This window comes from Schistocerca serialis, chromosome 2 (assembly GCF_023864345.2).
Source record: "Schistocerca serialis cubense isolate TAMUIC-IGC-003099 chromosome 2, iqSchSeri2.2, whole genome shotgun sequence".
In the NCBI taxonomy this organism is placed as follows: Eukaryota; Metazoa; Arthropoda; class Insecta; order Orthoptera; family Acrididae; genus Schistocerca; species Schistocerca serialis.
In genome coordinates this window covers 870375061-870394161 of record NC_064639.1, presented here as the reverse complement: position 1 = coordinate 870394161, position 19101 = coordinate 870375061, and the positions used below count along the sequence as shown (strand labels likewise).

The window sequence follows — 19101 nt, the reverse complement described above, 5'->3', positions numbered from 1 at the left end:
TGCCAACAGTAAAATTCGGAGGCAGTGGTGTTATGGTGTGTTTTTCATGGAGAGGGCTTGCATCCTATGTTGTTTTGCATGGCACTATCACAGCACATGCCTACATTGATGTTTTAAGCACCTTCTTGCTTCGGGGATGGTGACTGCATCTTTCAACATGATCGAGCACCTGTTCATAATGCGTGGCCTGTGGCGGAGTGGTTACATGACAATAACATCCCTGTAATGGACTGGCCTGCAGAGAGTCCTGACCTAAACCCTGTAGCACACTTTTGGGATGTTTTGGAATGCCAACTTCGTACCAGGCCTCACAGATCAACATCAATACCTCTCCTCAGTGCAGCACTCCATGAAGAATGGGTTGCCGTTCACCAAGAAACCTTCCAGCACCTGACTGTATGCCTGTGAAAGTGGAAGCTGTCATCAAGGCTAAGGGTGGGCCACACCATATTGAACTATAGCATTACCAATGGAGGGCACCACGAACTTCTAAGTCATTTTCAGCCAGTTGTCCAGATACTTTTGATCACATAGTGTAGTAAACTGGGTTGGCGGCAGCATGTGGACAAATTAACTGAAACGCTCAGCACTGAGTGCTTTGCACTCAGAAATATCCCTCTCTCTGCTTACCCATGAACAACATTGCTAATGTACTTTTGCACACTTTCACTCAGTGCTCTCTTATGGCATAATGTTCCGGGTACTGAGACTAAGATGAAAAAATATATGTTTATTCTACAGAAGGGTACAATAACAATAGTGAGTAAATTTGATAGCAAAACTTCTTGCAGATACCTGTGGATTCTACATTTATATGGCAGGTAGAATTAGTGGTTAACAACAAGAGTGAATTTAGGATGACCTCAGCAATTCACAGTGACAAGGCTGGAAGTAGAACTAATCTCTGTATGGACTCTGCAACCTTTTCTAAAGTTCAGAATGAAGTTTTATGTTCTAGTGCAAAAGTCTGTATAACAGGTTGACAGTGAACATCAGGTAGGAAACTGAAAAGTGTCCCATATATTTAAACACAATGTAAAAGAATACCTCATTAGCAACTTCTTCACAATATATCTAAATACTTTGACTCAGGAACATCAATTCTGTATAAGTCTAATATTGGTATTAGATATGTCCCAACTTTGCCAGTATGCAGGTAACTAGTAATGGTCTGTGTTAAGTTAAAATGATGTACCATAATTATCGGTTGAGTAGATTAGCACTAGTCGTAATTTATTGTTAGTACACATTACAGAAGTACCCTGAAGTGGTGCCTCCTGCTGGTTAGTGTACACCTTGACTCATTCCATATTGCTGAAGGCTCTCCTTCATTATGGGACTGATAGAACTTGATGTGTCAGTGAAATGAATGAATGGATGAATGAATGGGCATACATGACATCAGCAGAACTGCGACAGCTTCCTTTCCCAAGTGAATGCATCATTTATGACTTGCACTTACAAACCACTAATCACCTCTCAGGTGTGCAGTATATCATAACACTTTTGCATTCCAGATATGCTGCGAACTCGTCGTCACCTGGATGAGAGTCCATCGAAGCAAATGAATGCCTCGATTGCATGTCACTGCCCCTCATTGTGCAATGTTGTAGAGTACGATGTACAGTACTCGAGTGGTGACTTTGAAGCCAGTCAGTTCATGCCTGATGAGTTCTTGTAAGTATGTGTAAGCTCTAACTGGCATATTGCTAATGTAAAAATGGAAGTTCACAACAGAAATTAAGTGCATATTTTCAAATAATTCATAGAGAATCCAGTGCTGAGTGATAAGCATATTTCTCCAGTCACTCACCACCTCCCATAGCCCCACCGTCCAACCACAGAGGAGCATTCCCCTCAGGACTCAATACCACCCAGGATGGGAGCAACTGAATCCCATACTCTGCCAGGGTTCCGACTACCTGTCCTCATGCTCTGAAATGAGGAAAGTCCTACCCACTATCCTTCCCATCCCTCCCACTGTGGTATTCCACAACCCAACAAACCTAGACAATATCCTTGTCCATCCCGACACAACCCCTGCTCCCAAGCCCTTGCCTCATTGCTCATATCCCTGTAATAGCCTAGATAACATAGATGCATGACCTGTCCCATACATCTTCCCACCACCAGCTACTCCATTCTGGTCACAAGAATCACCTATCCCATCAAAGGCAGGGCTGCCTGTGAAACAAGTCATGTGATCTACAACCTAAGCTGTGTCCACTGTGCTGCATTCTGTGTGGCCATGACAACCAACTAGCTGTCTGCTTGCACAAATGGCTACCAACAGACTGTGATGAGGAAACAGCTGGATCACCCACTTGCTGAGCATGCTGCCCAACACATGTTAATGACTGCTTCACAGCCTGTGCCATCTGGGTCATTCCTACCAACTGCAGCTTTTCTGAACTGTGCAGTTGAGAATTCTCCCTGCAATATATCCTACGTTCCCATAATACCCCCAGGCCTCAACCTTCATTAGTCATTGTCCTTCCCTGTTCCCACTCCACTTTACTGTCCATCACCCCTACCTTGCTATCCGTGTGTGTGTGTGTGTGTGTGTGTGTGTGTGTGTGTGTGTGTTGTCTAATTTGGACATAGGCCTTTTGGCTGAATGCTTGTTTCTTAGCAGTCTTTTTCTTGTGCTATATCTGTGACTCAACATCTTCACTATATGATGAGTAACAATCTATCCTTTTCATAATATTAACTTATGATCTATAATGACAAAAATGTAAGAAGGTAGTGTGGATGGCAACATCACTATTGGGTTATAAAAATTTTTTAAGTTATAATACAGCCCAGTATATTGACTCTTCTGCATTTACTATATTTGTATCACATTTAACTTCAGGTTTTCTAGACAGTCAGTCAGTTTATTTTACACAGAAATATAGTACTAAAATTGTGTTACAAGAGGCATGCTGTACCTTCCTCCTTTTTCTTATTTTTAACAAGCTGCTTCCTTTAACATCTCTAACAGTGTTGGAAATAGTACTGTGGAGCATATTTTGTAGTGATATGCATGATAAGTTCACACAGCTTTAAACAAAATTTGCAACACACACACACACACACACACACACACACACACACACACACACAACAGTTTTGTTGTGTTGGAATAGTATTGATCTGCCTTATCAACCTACTTTGCAGAGCAGCCTACATGTCAAGGGCAAGTAATGGTTTTCCAGCCCCCAACGTGTAGGCTGCCCACCACAACAGGCGATAGTGTTTGAGTTGTTTCGGCTTTATTGGTCTGTTTTTTGGGGTCTATATGTGTGGATGAGCATGGCTGGGGGGAAGGTTGAGATTGATACAGAAGAGTATGGACAGAGAGAACGGGCAGGAGGGGATAGATAGGGCTCTAAGGAAGCAAGAGAGGATGCACAGAGAAGGGAAGCAGGATGAAATGGACAGAGAGAGGAGAAGGAGGAGATAGAGAAAAAGGGGTAGAAGGATATGAACAAGATGGGAGGGTGGAGCAGGAGATGAACAGATAGAGAGGGGGGGGGGGGGGAGGAATAAATGGACGGGTAAAGTGGGGAAGAAGAGACAAACAGAAAGATGGGGAAGAGGATATGGACAGAGGGAGGGGGAGTGGGTAGTTGGAGAGAGGGGGTAGAGGAAATGTACAAAGGGAGGGAGAGAGGAAGATGAAGAGACAGTGACAGTGGGGAGGAGGAGATAGACAGTAGGGGTGAGAGAATAATGTGGACAGAGGGAAGAGGGAAGGGATAGAAGTGGTGGACACAGAGAGTGGCAGGAAGAGATGCATGCAGTATATATGTCGAATGCATATGTTAGCGAAGACACAAGAGAAAATCTAGTTTGTATATAAATTAACTACAGATACAGAAACTTAAGAAATATGTTTTAAGTGATAAAAAGACTGTTTTTACACAGATAAGTACTAATAACCAGCATCAGTAATACACAATATAAAATGGAAAAGCATTTTTGGAGTAAATTAGTACTAATACACAGCAGCAGACACACTGTTCTCCACTCAGATTACGTATTCTATTTTCCTATTATCTTAGCATTTGAAACTTCCTGGCAGATTAAAACTGTGTGCCGGACCAAGACTCAAATTCGGGAGCTTCGCCTTTCGCAGGGAAGTGCTCTACCAAGCGAGTTACCCAAGCGCAACTCACGACCTGCCCTCACAGCTTTACTTCTGCCATTACCTCGTCTCCTACCTTCCAAACTTTACAGATGCTCTCCTGCGAACCTTGCAGAACTAGCACTCCTGAAAGAAAGGATATTGCGGTGACATGGCTTAGCCGCAGCCTGGGGGATATTTCCAGAATGAGATTTTCACTCTGCAGCGGAGTGTGTGCTGTGAGGACGGGTCGTGAGTCGTGCTTGGGTAGCTCAGTTCGTAGAGCACTTGCCCATGAAAGGCGAAGGTCCCAAGTTCGAGTCTTGGTCCGGCACAGTTTTAATCTGCCAGGAAGTTTCATATTAGCGCACACTCCACTGCAGAGTGAAAATCTCATTCTGGAAACATCCCCTAGGCTGTGGCTAAGCCATGTCTCCGCAATATCCTTTCTTTCAGAAGTGCTAGTTCTGCTAGGTTCGCAGGAGAGCTTCTGTAAAGTTTCGAAGGTAGGAGACGAGATACTGGCAGAAGTAAAGCTGTGAGGATGGGGTGTGGGTCATGCTTGGGTAGCTCAGTTGGTAGAGCACTTGCCCGTGAAAGGCGAAGGTCCCGAGTTCGAGTCTCAGTCCAACACACAGTTTTAATCTGCCAGGAAGTTTCGTATCAGCGCGCACTCCGCTGCAGAGTGAAAATCTCATTCTGGATCTTAGCATTTGCTTGAACTTCTTTTCTAGCCACCTCAGAATGGTGCTTTCCATAAATGAACAAAAAGAAAATCACAAACATTTTCACAAAGTAATCAAAGCTTATACTGAGTAGTTGCTCACTTTGATGAATGCATTTTATGGTTTTATTATGAATGTTTAACATCTAGTTTCTGTATTCTTTTTAATACTGTATGGAAACAATGAACCTAAATAAACTTTTAATTGATTTTTTATAGTATTTTCCTCTCTAATATATGTTTTTGTGCTGCTTGGAAGTTTTTTTGTGAGAAAAGTGACCAGCATTTATCAGAATATTGCCAGTTAGATGATAGGTGTGCATACATCAAGTCATGGTGCATTGTTTTGTATCTGAACCTGTATCTCCAGTCTTAAGAGTAATGCCATTTGATTACTGACAACAATTTGCTTAAAAATCTTAGAACATATTCTGAACTTGAACATCAGGAGAGACTTCCTCCTTGCCAGTCAGCATGGGTTCTGAAAATATACAAGGTGTACAACTTTGCTTCCGCCATTTTTTCCCCAATATTTGAGGCTTTAATGAAACAAATTGATTACACATGTATCATTCAAAGTATTTTCCATCAGTGGCCGCTACTTTCTCCCATCTTTCAGGCAATGTACTAATCCTGCGTCAAAAAAATTGTTCATCTTTCGAAGCGATCCACGAATCGATCCAATTTGTGATTTCTTCATGAGATCAGAAGTGTTGGTTACCCAGGCATTGCACCATTGATCTAAACAGGTGATATTCATAGGGAGCAATGACTGGAGAATACGGCAGGTGGGGTAGGACTTCCTGTTTTAATGTTTCCAAGTATGTTTTGACCTCTTTTGCAACATGTGGTCGAGCGTTCTCATGCTGCCTCTCGCTGTATTGCGGCCATTTGTCTTTTAATTCTCTGCTCAAACATATTAATTGCATTCAATAACGAGCACCTGAGAGTGTTTCTCTTGGTTTTAACACCTCATTCCATTAGAGCTACTGACAGCCTTGGCAGAGCCAGTCCTGACAAAACTCTACCATCTGGTGAGCAAGATGTATGAGCCAGGGGAAATACCCTGAGACTTCAAGAAGAATATAATAATTCCAATCCCAAAGAAAGCACATGTGGACAGATGCGAAAATTACCAAACTATCAGTTTAATAAGTCACGGGTGCAAAATACTAAATCGAATTCTTTACAGACAAATGGAAAAACTAGTAGAAACCGACCTCGGGGAAGATCAGCTTGGATTCCATAGAAATATTGGAACACGTGAGGCAATACTGACCCTACAACTTATCTTAAAAGCTAGATTAAGGAAAGGCAAACCTACATTTCTAGCATTTGTAGACTTAGAGAAAACTTTTGACAATGTTGACTGGAATACTCTCTTTCAAATTCTGAAGGTGGCAAGGGTAAAATACAGGGAGCGAAAGGCTATTTACAATTTGTACAGAAACCAGATGCCAGTTATAAGAGTTGAGGGACACGAAAGGGAAGCAGTGGTTGGGAAGGGAGTGAGACAGGGTTGTAGCCTCTCCCCAATCTTATTCAATCTGTATATTGAGCAAGCAGTGAAGGAAACAAAAGAAAAATTTGGAGTAGGTATTAAAATCCATGGAGAAGAAATAAAAACTTTGAGGTTCACCGATGACATTGTAATTCCATCAGAGACAGCAAAGGACTTGGAAGAGCTGTTGAACGGAATGGACAGTGTCTTGAAAGGAGGGTGTAAGATGAACATCAACAAAAGCAAAACGAGAATAATGGAATGTAGTCGAATTAAATCAGGTGATGCTGAGGGAATTAGATTAGGAAATGAGACACTTAACGTAGTAAAGGAGTTTTGCTGTTTGGGGAGCAAAATAACTGATGATGGTCGAAGTAGAGAGGATATAAAATGTAGACTGGCAATGGCAAGGAAAGCGTTTCTGAAGAAGAGAAATTTGTTGACATTGAGTGTAGATTTAAGTGTCAGTAAGTCGTTTCTGAAAGTATTTGTATGGAAGTGAAACGTGGACGATAAATAGTTTAGACAAGAAGAGAATAGAAGCTTTCGAAATGTGGTGCTACAGAAGAATGCTGAAGATTGATGGGTAGATCACATAACTAATGAGGAGGTATTGAATAGGATTGGGGAGGAGAGAAGTTTGTGGCACAACTTGACTAGAAGAAGGGATCAGTTGGTAGGACATGTTCTGAGGCATCAAGGGATCACCAATTTAGTATTGGAGGGCAGCGTGGAGGGTAAAAATGGTAGAGGGAGACCAAGAGATGAGTTCACTATGCAGATTCAGAAGGATGTAGGTTGCAGTAGTTACTGGGAGATGAAGAAGCTTGCACAGGATAGAGTAGCATGGAGAGCTGCATCAAACCAGTCTCAGGACTGAAGACCACAACAACAACAGCAGTACAGGACGCCGAACTGGTCCCACCAAATGCAGAGCATGATCTTGGAGCCATGAATATTCAGTCTGGCTGTCAACGTGGAAGCATGGCCGGGATATCCCCATGATTTTTTGCATTTAAGATTATCATAATGAACCCATTTTTCGTGCCCAGTCGCAATGTGATGCAGAAATCCCTTCTGTTTCTGCCTCTGAAGCACAAACACAAATGCCGTTCAACGTCTCTTAGTTTCAGTTCACATGGCACCCACATTCCTTCTTTCTGAATCATGCCCATAGCCTTGAGACATTTTGAAATGGCTTGCTGTGTCACTCCCACTAATCGTGCCAATTCTTCTTGAGTTTGACGTGAGTCTTCACTGAGCAATGTCTCCAATTCTGCATTTTTGAAAACATTCTCTCTTCCACCACTATGCTGGTCTACGACATTAAAATCACCGTTCTCGATGCATTGAAACCACTCATGACATGTTTTTTCACTAATAGCATCCTTACCATATGTACCCACTATGAACCATGGACCTTGCCGTTGGTGGGGAGGCTTGCATGCCTCAACAATACAGATAGCCGTACTGTAGGTGCAACCACAGCTGAGGGGTATCTGTTGAGAGGCCAGACAAACATGTGGTTCCTGAAGAGGGGCAGCAGCCTTTTCAGTAGTTGCAGGGGCAACAGTTTGGATGATTGACTGATCTGGACTTGTAACGCTAACCAAAACGGCGTTGCTGTTGTGGTACTGCGAATGGCTGAAAGCAAGGGGAAACTACAGCCGTAATTTTTCCCGAGGGCATGCAGCTTTACTGTATGATTAATTGATGATGGCGTCCTCTTGGGTAAAATATTCCAGAGGTAAAAGAGTCCCTCATTCAGATCTCCAGGTGGGGACTACTCAAGAGGACGTTGTTATCAGGAGAAAGAAAACTGGCATTCTACGGATTGGAGCGTGCAGTGTCAGATCCCTTAATCGGGCATGCCAACTAGCTCTGCAGATGATGAAGAAATTGATGAAATGTATGATGAGATAAAAGAAATTATTCAGGTGGTGAAGGGTGACGAAAATTTAATAGTAATGGGTGACGGGAATTCAACAGTAGGAAAAGGAAGAGGAGGAAACGTAGTAGGTGAATATGGATTAGGGCTAATGAAAGAGGAAGCCATCTGGTAGAATTTTGCACAGAGCATAACTTAATCATAGCTAATACTTGGTTCAAGAATCATGAAAGAAGGTTGTGTACATGGAAGAACCCTGGAGATACTAAAAGGTTTCAGATAGATTATCTAATGGTAAGACAGAGATTTAGGAACCAGGTTTTAAATTGTAAGACATTTCCAGGGGCAGATGTGAACTCTGACCACAATCTACTGGTTATGAACTGTAGATTAAAACTGAAGAAACTGCAAAAAGGTGGGAATTTAAGGAAATGGGACCTGGATAAACTGAAATAACCAGAGGTTGTACAGAGTTTCAGAGAGAGCATAAGGGAACAATTGACAGGAATGGGAGAAAGAAATACAGTAGAAGAAGAATGGGTAGCTTTGAGGGATGAAATAGTGAAGGCAGCAGAGGATCAAGTAGGTAAAAAGAAGTGCTCTAGTAGAAATCCTTGGGTAAAAGAAGAGATACTGAATTTAATTGATGAAAGGAGAAAATACAAAAATGCAGTAAATGAAGCAGGCAAAAAGGAATACAAACGTCTCAAAAATGAGATCGACAGGAAGTGCAAAATGGCTAAGCAGGGATGGCTAGAGGACAAATGTAAGGATGTAGAGGCTTATCTCACGAGGGGTAAGATAGATACTGCCTACAGGAAAATTAAAGAGACCTTTGGAGAAAAGAGAACCACTTGCATGAATATCAAGAGATCAGATGGAAACTCAGTTCTAAGCAAAGAGGGGAAAACAGAAAGGTGGAAGGAGTATATAGAGGGTCTATACAAGGGCAGTGTACTTGAGGGCAATATAATGGAAATGTAAGAGGATGTAGATGAAGATGAAATGGGAGATATGATACAGCGTGAAGAGTTTGACAGAGCACTGAAAGACCTGAGTCGAAACAAGGCCCCGGGAGTAGACAACATTCCATTGGAACTACTGACAGCCTTGGGAGAGCCAGGCCTAACAAAACTCTACCATCTGGTGAGCAAGATGTATGAGACAGGCGAAATACCCTCAGACTTCAAGAAGAATATAGTAATTCCAGTACCAAAGAAAGCAGAAGTTGACAGATGTGAAAATTACCGAACTATCTGTTTAATAAGTCACAGCTGCAAAATACTAACACGATTTCTTTACAGACGAATGGAAAAACTGGTAAAAGCCAACCTCGGGGAAGATCAGTTTGGATTCCGCAGAAATGTTCGAACACGTGAGGCAATACTGTCCCTACGAATTATCTTAGAAGAAAGATTAAGGAAAGGCAAACCTACATTTCTAGCATTTGTAGACTTAGAGAAAACTTTTGACAATGTTGACTGGAATACTATCTTTCAAATTCTGAAGGTGGCAGGGATAACATACAGGGAGGAAAAGGCTATTTACAATTTGTACAGAAACCAGATGCCAGTTATAAGAGTTGAGGGACATGAAAGGGAAGCAATGGTTGGGATGGGAGTGAGACAGGGTGGTAGTCTCTCCCCGATGCTATTCAATCTGTATATTGAGCAAGCAGTGAAGGAAGCAAAAGAAAAGTTCGGAGTAGGCATTAAAATCCATGGAGAAGAAATAAAAACTTTGAGGTTCGCCGATGACATTGTAATTCTGTCAGAGACAGCAAAGGACTTGGAAGAGCAGTTCAATGGAATGGACAGTGTCTTGAAAGGAGAGTATAAGATGAACATCAACAAAAGCAAAACGAGGATAATGGAATGTAGTCGAATTAAGTGGGGTGATGCTGAGGGAATTAGATTAGGAAATGAGACACTTAAAGTAGTAAAGGAGTTTTGCTATTTGGGGAGCAAAATAACTGATGATGGTCAAAGTAGAGAGGATATAAAATGTAGACTGGCAATGGCAAGGAAAGCATTTCTGAAGAACAGAAATTTGTCGACATCGAGTATTGATTTAAATGTCAGGAAGTCATTTCTGGACGTATTTGTATGGTGTTAGCCATGTATGGAAGTGAAACATGGACGATAAATAGTTTGGACAAGAAGTGAACAGAAGCTTTTTAAATGTGGTGCTACAGAAGAATGCTGAAGATTAGATGGGTTGATCACATAACTAATGAGGAGGTATTGAATAGAATTGGGGACAAGAGAAGTTTGTGGCACAACTTGACTAGAAGAAGGGATCGGTTGGTAGGACATGTTCTGAGGCATCAAGGGATCACCAATTTAGTACTGGAGGGCAGCGTGGTGGGTAAAAATCATAGAGGGAGACCAAGAGATGAATAAACTAAGCAGATTCAGAAGGAAGTAGGCTGCAGTAGGTATTGGGAGATGAAGAAGCTTGCACAGGATAGAGTAGCATGGAGAGCTGCATCAAATCAGTCTCAGGACTGAAGACCACAACAACGACAACCATATGTACTTGAGAGCATTCAATGAGACTCAGCCGCTGTTTACTTCGTATTGAAACAAAACAGTAACACCTCCTGCAAATGACGAGAAATTAACAGACATTTTCAATCAAGAACAACTTTATGATGCAGACACAAATCGAGTAATGTTTGAATGAGTTTATGTTGACCGAGGCCCAAGCTAACTGCCTGACGTCTGCGATCTGCCTCTTTTGACCACTACTTACCGTTGTCGCCACCTATCAGCAAACGGCAGGTGCAAAGTTGTACACCTTGTAGATCATGTGGAACCCAACTCACACTTTTTGCGCATGATGTGCTGAAAGCTTTGGATCAAGGCAGTCAGATAGATGCAATATTTCTTGATTTCCGAAAAGCATTTGACTCAATACCACACCTATGCTTATTGTCAAAAGTTGATCATGTTGCACATCAGGTGAAATTCGTGACAGGACTGGGGACTTTTTGATAGGGAGGATGCAGCATGTTATTTTGGATGGAGAGTCATTGTCAGATGTAGAAGTAACTTTGGGTGTGCTCTAGGGAAGTATGTTGGGACCCTTGCTGTTCTATTGTATATCAATGACCTTTCAGACAATATTAATAGTAACCTCAGGCTTTTTTGCAGATAATGCAATTATCTGTAATGAAGTACTGTCTGAAAGAAGTTGCATAAATATTCAGTCAGATCGTGATAAGATTTTAAAATGGTGCAAAGATTGGCATATTGCTTTAAATATTCAAAAATGTAAAATTGTGCCCTTCACATAGTGAAAAAATATAGTATTCTATGACTATAACATCACTGAGTCACTGTTGGAATTGGCTAACTCATACAAATAGCAGGGTGTAATACTCTGTAGGCATATAAAATAGAATGCTCACATAGACTCAGTCGTAAGTAAAGCAGGTGGTAGACTTTGGTTTATTGGTAGAACAAAGGGGAAGGGCAATCAGTTTACAAAGGAGATTGGTTGAGAAATCAGTCATGCGACTGGTTCTAAAATAATGCTCAAGTGTGTGGGACCCATAACAAATAGGACTACTAGAGGATATTAAATGCATACACAGGTCAGCACAAATGGTCAGAGGTTTATTTGATCCATTGGAGAATGCCACAGAGATACTGAAGAACCTGAACTGGCAGCTCCTCAAGATAGACACAAACTATCACCAGAAAGTCTACTAACAAAGTTTCAAAAACCAGCTTTAAATGGTGACTCTAGGAAGATACTACAACCCCCTACCTATTGCTCACATAGGGGTCATGAGGATAAGATTAGGGTAAATACAGCACCCACAAAGGCATTCATCAATCATTCTTCCCATGCTCCATATGTGAATGGAATGGGAAGAAACCCTAATAACTGATACAATGGAACATACCCTCTGCCTCACTTATGATGGTGGTTTGCAGAGCATAGATGTAAATGTAGATGTAGGGTTTAACTGTTTCAACTGAATGTTATTTTTCAGCTTTTACAAGTTGTTGTTACTAATGCATATGTTTGCAAAAGTTATGTTTCAAGAAATTCTCTCTTCCAGCTCTTCTCTTATGAGAGGAGAGATTGTTATGAGAAATGTATCATCTGCATATGTGATTAAAATGTCACTAATTGCTGAAGGCATGATGTGATTCTTCAGGCTTTCCCAGTGGCTCTCAGATCTGCCACAGAATTACGTTTTGTGTATTCCGCAATATTTCCTCAAATCATCTGTATGAGATCGTCAAGTGATGGCTGCTGGTTACCACTGGCAAGTGTCCACTGCCAGTGTCCACAGTGTGGTCGTCTTCTTATTGAGTCCTCATATATATATTTAAAAAAATGCATGTGTGTGACCAAGTTTCTCCCAGAGAGGCCATCTTTCAGAATAGCCTCTTTGTCAGAAAACTGTCTTAAGGGTTTGAAGCTCAGCCATCAGGCTATCAGGATTGGACATGAAGCATACTCTGTAAATCAGAGCATGCAGTACACAGTCATTGTGCAGAGTAGTGATAATGTCTAGTCTCTCCTTTGTAGAACACATTTGGTGTCCGATACCGTGTTCTTACTTGGCTATTTCAGTGGTTTGTCAGTTTCTTCTCACAGTATCATATCTCTCATATCTTCATACACTTCCTCTTCCCTTTCCATAATACTGCCTTCCAAGTTAATTTTTTTGTGGAATCCCTCTACACATATTCCTTCCAACTTTCAGCCTTCTCTTATTTCCTTAGTATTGATTTGCTATTTTAACTCTTGATATTAATACGTCTACTCTACTCTTTTCTTCCCAAAAGTTTTTTATTTTCCTGTAGAGAACCTCTATCTTTCCTACAGTCATGCAAGCTTTTACAGCTCTGCATTTCTGTTGTACCCATTCTTGGTTTGCCATTTCACACTTTCTGTAAATCTATATTACATAAATATTCAAACAACTATTTCACTGCATGTGGTCAATGGCAAATAAAGAATCTGAAAATGATCTGAATCCAGGTTGGATTATCGACAATGTAAGAAAAAGAAAGACTACTGCTTAATGTAAAGATGACATGTCAAGTTGCAGACAGACACAGCTACAACACACTTACACATCAGATTTTGGCCACAGCCGTCATCACAGAAAGAAACACACACACATTTATTCACACCTCACTCACACATGACTGCCATCTCCAGCAGCTTGGACCAGTCCATTTATATTTTAATAGAATCTTACGACAGCCATAGCCACACTTAGTTATTAATTAAATTAAAACTGAGATCTTGATGGAAAATTGTAATCAAAAAGTGCAAAAAATGATCATAGACACTTATTCAAACTTAGTCTTCAGTGGACTTCTGACTTCTGTATTCTGTACAGAGAGATCAAAAAATCAATTTTGTCAATGCCGCCCATAAATGCACAGTAATTCTTTATGATGACTGGTCTTGTGACCTCCAGATGTTGTGTCTGTGCTGCACTCAACCTCTTTACTTTATCAATAATGTCTGCACCCTTGTATGAGGAAGTGAGACTGAGAGCACTATTATTGAGCCAGTGAATGACACAGATATCTTCTTCTGTGGTCACACAAACATTGACAGATCCTCTTCCTTCCTTCTTCAGCTCAGACTCAGATTTCAGTGGGTATTTTTGTAACTGGCTAGCTCTGATGGTCCCAATGAAAATGGTCTTCTTTGTCAACAATTCATGCACCAGTGACATAGATGTAAAATAATTATTGAAATATATTTTTCACCCACAGCCTTGTGGAATGCGTTCACTCAGTCACATCACAATGGAACCACCAATGCCCAGGTGCTAGTGCTCATTTCAATTTCCCATACTTGTGCCTTGATATATTTCAAAATCATACAATTCCGGGAATTCCACAACAAGCAAAATTTTTTAGCCCAACAGAGTTTGATTTACCATGAACAAATTGCTTCATTCCAGTCCTTCCTTTGAAAGGGATCATTTGCTGGTCAATACTTTGCATTTATTCTTGTTTCAGACTGAGACAAGTTTTCGTGGTTCTATTTATCAGTGGTCTCACCTTGTGTATCCGAACTGTATCTAGACTTAAGTGTGATGGCATTTGATTGCTGACAACAATTTGTTGTAAAATCTTAGAACATATTCTGATCTCAAACATCAGGAATTACTTCCTCCTTGCCAACCAGCATGGATTCCGAAAACATAGGTAATGTGAGATCCAACTCACACTTTTCTCACATGACATGCTCAAAGTTTTGGATCAAGACAGTTTGTCTTCCAGAGAGCCACCTTCCATGTTGTCGACGAAATGAAAATGATTCCTGAGTCTGAATATTCTATTTACAGAAAATGTGTCCGCAATCAAAAGTATTCTTGTGTGAGGCTCCCAATACATACACTATCCAGGAAATCCGAATGTACACATCAAAATATGTACTTGAGTCAGTTTTCGTATTTCAGAGCTGGTATATCTCACTGGTACTCTATTTTTCTGCAATGAATACAAATTTGTTTGTTCCAAAAGCAATTCCAGAAAATCATTGGTGAAGTATTCTGAAAAATATTCAGCAGGACTTCTTACTTCTTCACTGGACCACTGAAAGTAGTGACAAGGTATGTGAAAGGCATTTTTTTCCATTTGAAGTTACCTTGCAGCTGTTTATTTTCTACTTGTGGAACTTCTTTTTCAGGTTCTAGAGTATCTCTTTAATGTTTTAAGCTCCGGTAGACCCATTGTGCTTCTTCATTTCTTGTATCTCCAATAGTTTCAGGTCCAGAATCTTCACTGTCTGAGAACTCTGAAAGCTCACTGTCATTGAGCTCTAGTAGAATCTGCTCAATTTGTAGTGTAACAATGCATATGACTCAATGATTTTTGTTTGAAATATGACCATGTGCAGACTTCGTCACCTACGTTGTTTACAAAACACTTCAAAAAAATTATTTAAGTTCTTTTAAAGTGTGATGTGTTCTATATTAACACTGTTACCAATCTCTATTAAATGCACTCTGCTATGTCCTCATGAGCATTATAGCTCTGGACGCCTATGGTCCCTAAAACCATTAACCATCCCCTTTGGTTCCTACTATCCGAGTAAATACAAAATTCCTTTTGACCTAATAACAAAATTTCTTCCATATAAACCCTTTTTAGTTATCTTTCCTTTCTTGAAATACCGGTAGATTATTGTTGAGCCCTTGTGTAAACTTTTTGTTATTTCCTTAAAATAATAGGTCCCTATCACAAAATAAGTTGCATGAATAAACCATGAACACTCGTTCATATGTAACATAAACTAAATATTAACTTCTTTAGGAATGAAGGGTTTAATTTGATCAACACTATACAAACCTTTAATTACACCTGACGAAGGTTCCATAAGAAGTAACGCTTTGGGATGTACAACCTTATGGACAACATATGGACCTTCAAAGGTAAAGAAAAATATCCAACATTCTTTATTAATTTTCGAACTTTTAGGATGAGATCGTACTAATAAAAGGTCTCCTACTTGAAATGAGGGTTCTATAGCATGTTTATTATAACTTTTAAGTCTCCGTTCAGCTTTCTTACCAATCAGTTCATGAATTTTGTCGCTTGAAATGCATGGTTGGGTCTCATTTACTGGTGGCCAAGGTAAAGCAGCTAGTAAAGGCTCTCCTATAATTTGTTTGCCTAAAATTTCTATAGGTGATAACCCTGTCATTAGATGAGGCAATTCGTTTAATATTTTTTCGAATTCAGGCATTAGTTTGGCCCACCGAGTATGTCTAGATGCACAATATGTTTTACATGACCGTCCTAATTCTTTCATGACTCTTTTTACTAAATTACTTTGAGGGTGATATTTTGAGATTAAGATGTGCCTTATTCCATATTGTTTTATCATATCTTGAAACTTTTGACTAATAAAAGGACTACAGTTGTCAGATATAAGTGGTTTAGGAATGCCCTAGTTAACAAAATAATTTCGAGTGAGACAGCGTATAACACTTGCTGTATTCGCTCATTTCAAAGTATATAGTTTCACATATTTGGACCAACATTCCATTATAACAAACACATAACTGAATCCTCCTGAACTACAAGTCAGAGGACCAAAAAAATCCAGTGATAGTAGATCCCATAGACCTCAAGGAATCACCGCATATAATTTATAATGCTTCGATTTGTTACTAACTTTAACTTTTTGGCAGATTTCACAATTTCTAATAATGCTTTTTACAATATGGGACATATTTTTGAAATAATAATACTTCGTCAGATGTTTAACACATTTATGAATACCAAAATGCCCGTAACCTTCATGGATATAAGTAACTAATTCGTAAACGACATTTTTCGGAATGCAAATTTTCCACCTCTGATGTTCCCTCTCTGCTTTCCAATACAACAACTCATTGACATATAACCACACACCTCTAGTGTTAACTGTTTCTTCCCCGTTACTAAGCTTTTGTACAACATCCCTATACTGATCATCATTTCTTTGATTGCATTTAATAGCAGTTATTAACCGTTTAAGCTTACGTTTGTTATCCTGATTTAAAAGGAAATAAACATGGTAATTTGTTCCTGGTTCTTCTGCAATGTTAATATTCTCCATTCCTGCTGGAAGTCTCGACAAAGCATCCAAAACTACATTTTGAGATCCTGTTATATACCTAATTTTGTACTGAAATTCCTGCAAGCATAATACCCAACGTGAAGTAACCGGCAATTGTTTAAAAAAGGTTAAAGCCTGATGATCAGTATATACAATTGTTTTTCTTCCAATTAATAATCCTCTAAATGTTTGAAAACCCCGTACCACTGCGAGAACTTCCTTCTCGGTTACAAAATAATTTCTTTCATGTTTATTTAAAATTCTGCTAGCGAATCCAATAGGTTGATATAATCCATTTTCATTAGTCAAATCCCCTTGGAATATTATGCAAGACATACCATAACCAGAGGCGTCTGTACACATACAAAAGTCCTGATTGAAATCTGGGTGGTATAACATTTTAGCTTCTATTAAGGCCCCTTTTATCTCATTAAAGACTTTCTCTTCCTCTTTTCCCCCAGACCCATACTGATTTCTCTTTTAATAAATCGAGTAATTTAGGATTCACAATATCCTGCCCTGGAAGAAATCTTCTCAGAAATCCTACCATTCCTAAGAGTGATTTCAGTTGTTTCCAATTTCTAGGACTTGGACATCGAGCAATAGCTTCAGTATGTGCTGGGTCTGTCCTAATACCTTTACTGCCCACTATATACCCTAAAAATCTCACTTCTTCTTTTCTGAAGTAAGATTTAGATAATTTTAAAGTAATTCATCTATCAATTAAACAGTTAAACAATTCCCATAATATAGTTACGTCTTCTTTCCACATTTTAGTGTCTACCAAAATATCACCTACATATAAGATAATCCTCTGTAATAATTGCTGACCCAAAGCAGAATCTAATGCACTAATGAAAGTTGACACTGATATATTAAGTCCAAAAGGTAAAACTTGGAACTGATATGATCTGCCTTCAAAAAGAAAAGCTGTATATTGCCAAGAATCTGGGTGTAATATGACTTGATGGTAACCAGCAGTTAAATCCATTGTACTCATGTGGTGAGAACCAGCAATTTTAAGAACTATCTCCTCCATAGAAATAGATCTGTCTCTTTCTATCTTTATAATTTTGTTTAATTCACGAGCATCGAGAACCTGTCGTACCCCACCAGCAGCTTTCTTAACTACCCACAAAAGACTGTTGAAAGCACTGTATAATCATTCGATAATATTCTGTTCTAGCATCTTATTTATTTCTGTTATAACGTCAAGTTTAACACATATTTCAGAACGACACAACACATATAAGTCACAGAGTAAGTTGACAAGCAAGACATGTGTACACATTAGCATTCGAATGAGCACTGAGTCCCAGTCTAGCAGCCGCTGCTCGGCTGGCCGCTTAGGTGGTGCGGCTGCTGCATGGATAGCAGACAGCGCCGCACGTAGAGGATGCACGTTAATTGCGCGGCGGCTCTTTGAATGATCGGTGAGTCACAACACTTTTCCCCCCTTTGAAATTGTTGCACTGGTCTTGATGGAGGTGTCATGGAGATGGCTAACGTCCATAGGCATTGTTTGACTCGCCGTAAAGTCTCGAGGAGGAGGCTTCCTGTACGGACGGAAGTGTCCCCGATGATAACGGGTCAAGATGGCAGGAGACGTAGGGGTCGAATCTGCTGGGGCCCCATGCCCCAATCTGCCCGTTGCGGCAAGTCCAGTTGATATGACAGGAGACATGGGCGATGTGTCAGCGTCCATTGGAGGAGGAGGTGAGTAGATTTGCTCTGACAGAGGATGGTCATCCGGTTCCTGCATGGGCACGTCTCCTGGTGATGACTGTTCTTGTGTTGGCATCGCGATGACAGTGAGAGGGCTGCGTTGTGAGTATTGAGAGATGCCAAGATCCCAAGCATCAGGTAGAGCCAAAGTTGGTGTAGCAGCATTCGGAACAGGCGCTGCTAGCACACGAGGCCGAAGCTGGTCCGAATGACGCACTGCAACACCCATGTCCATCTGGATTTCATACAGGCGTCTGCCACAGCGTCTTAGGATGCGGCCCGGGCTCCATTTCGGCCGCCTGCCATATCCCCGTACCCAGACGAGGTCGTCGGCGGTGAACCGGCCAAGTGAAGGCACCCGCGGCCGTGAGGTGGAAGGCCGCAGAAGATGAAGTAGCGTGCGGGGCTGTTGGCCATGTAAGAACTCAGTCGGACTGTGGTCGCCCATGGGGGTGAAACGGTAAGATGCCAGAAACTGGAGAAGCGCATCATCAGCAGCAGAAGAAGTCAGAAGTTTCTGCATCTGAGCCTTAAATGTGCGGACCAGTTGTTCAGCC

At 40.6% G+C, this 19101-nt stretch overlaps 1 protein-coding gene across 1 annotated transcript in view; it reads left to right on the top strand.

Moving 5' to 3' along the window:
* The window catches only part of LOC126456482 (sodium channel protein Nach-like), a 286210-nt gene that overhangs the window by 244600 nt on the left and 22509 nt on the right, over positions 1–19101 (top strand). Inside the window, exon 9 of the mRNA XM_050092232.1 lies at positions 1518–1677. Coding sequence (XP_049948189.1) covers positions 1518–1677 — 160 coding nt within the window. The remainder of the gene's footprint in view (positions 1–1517; positions 1678–19101) is intronic.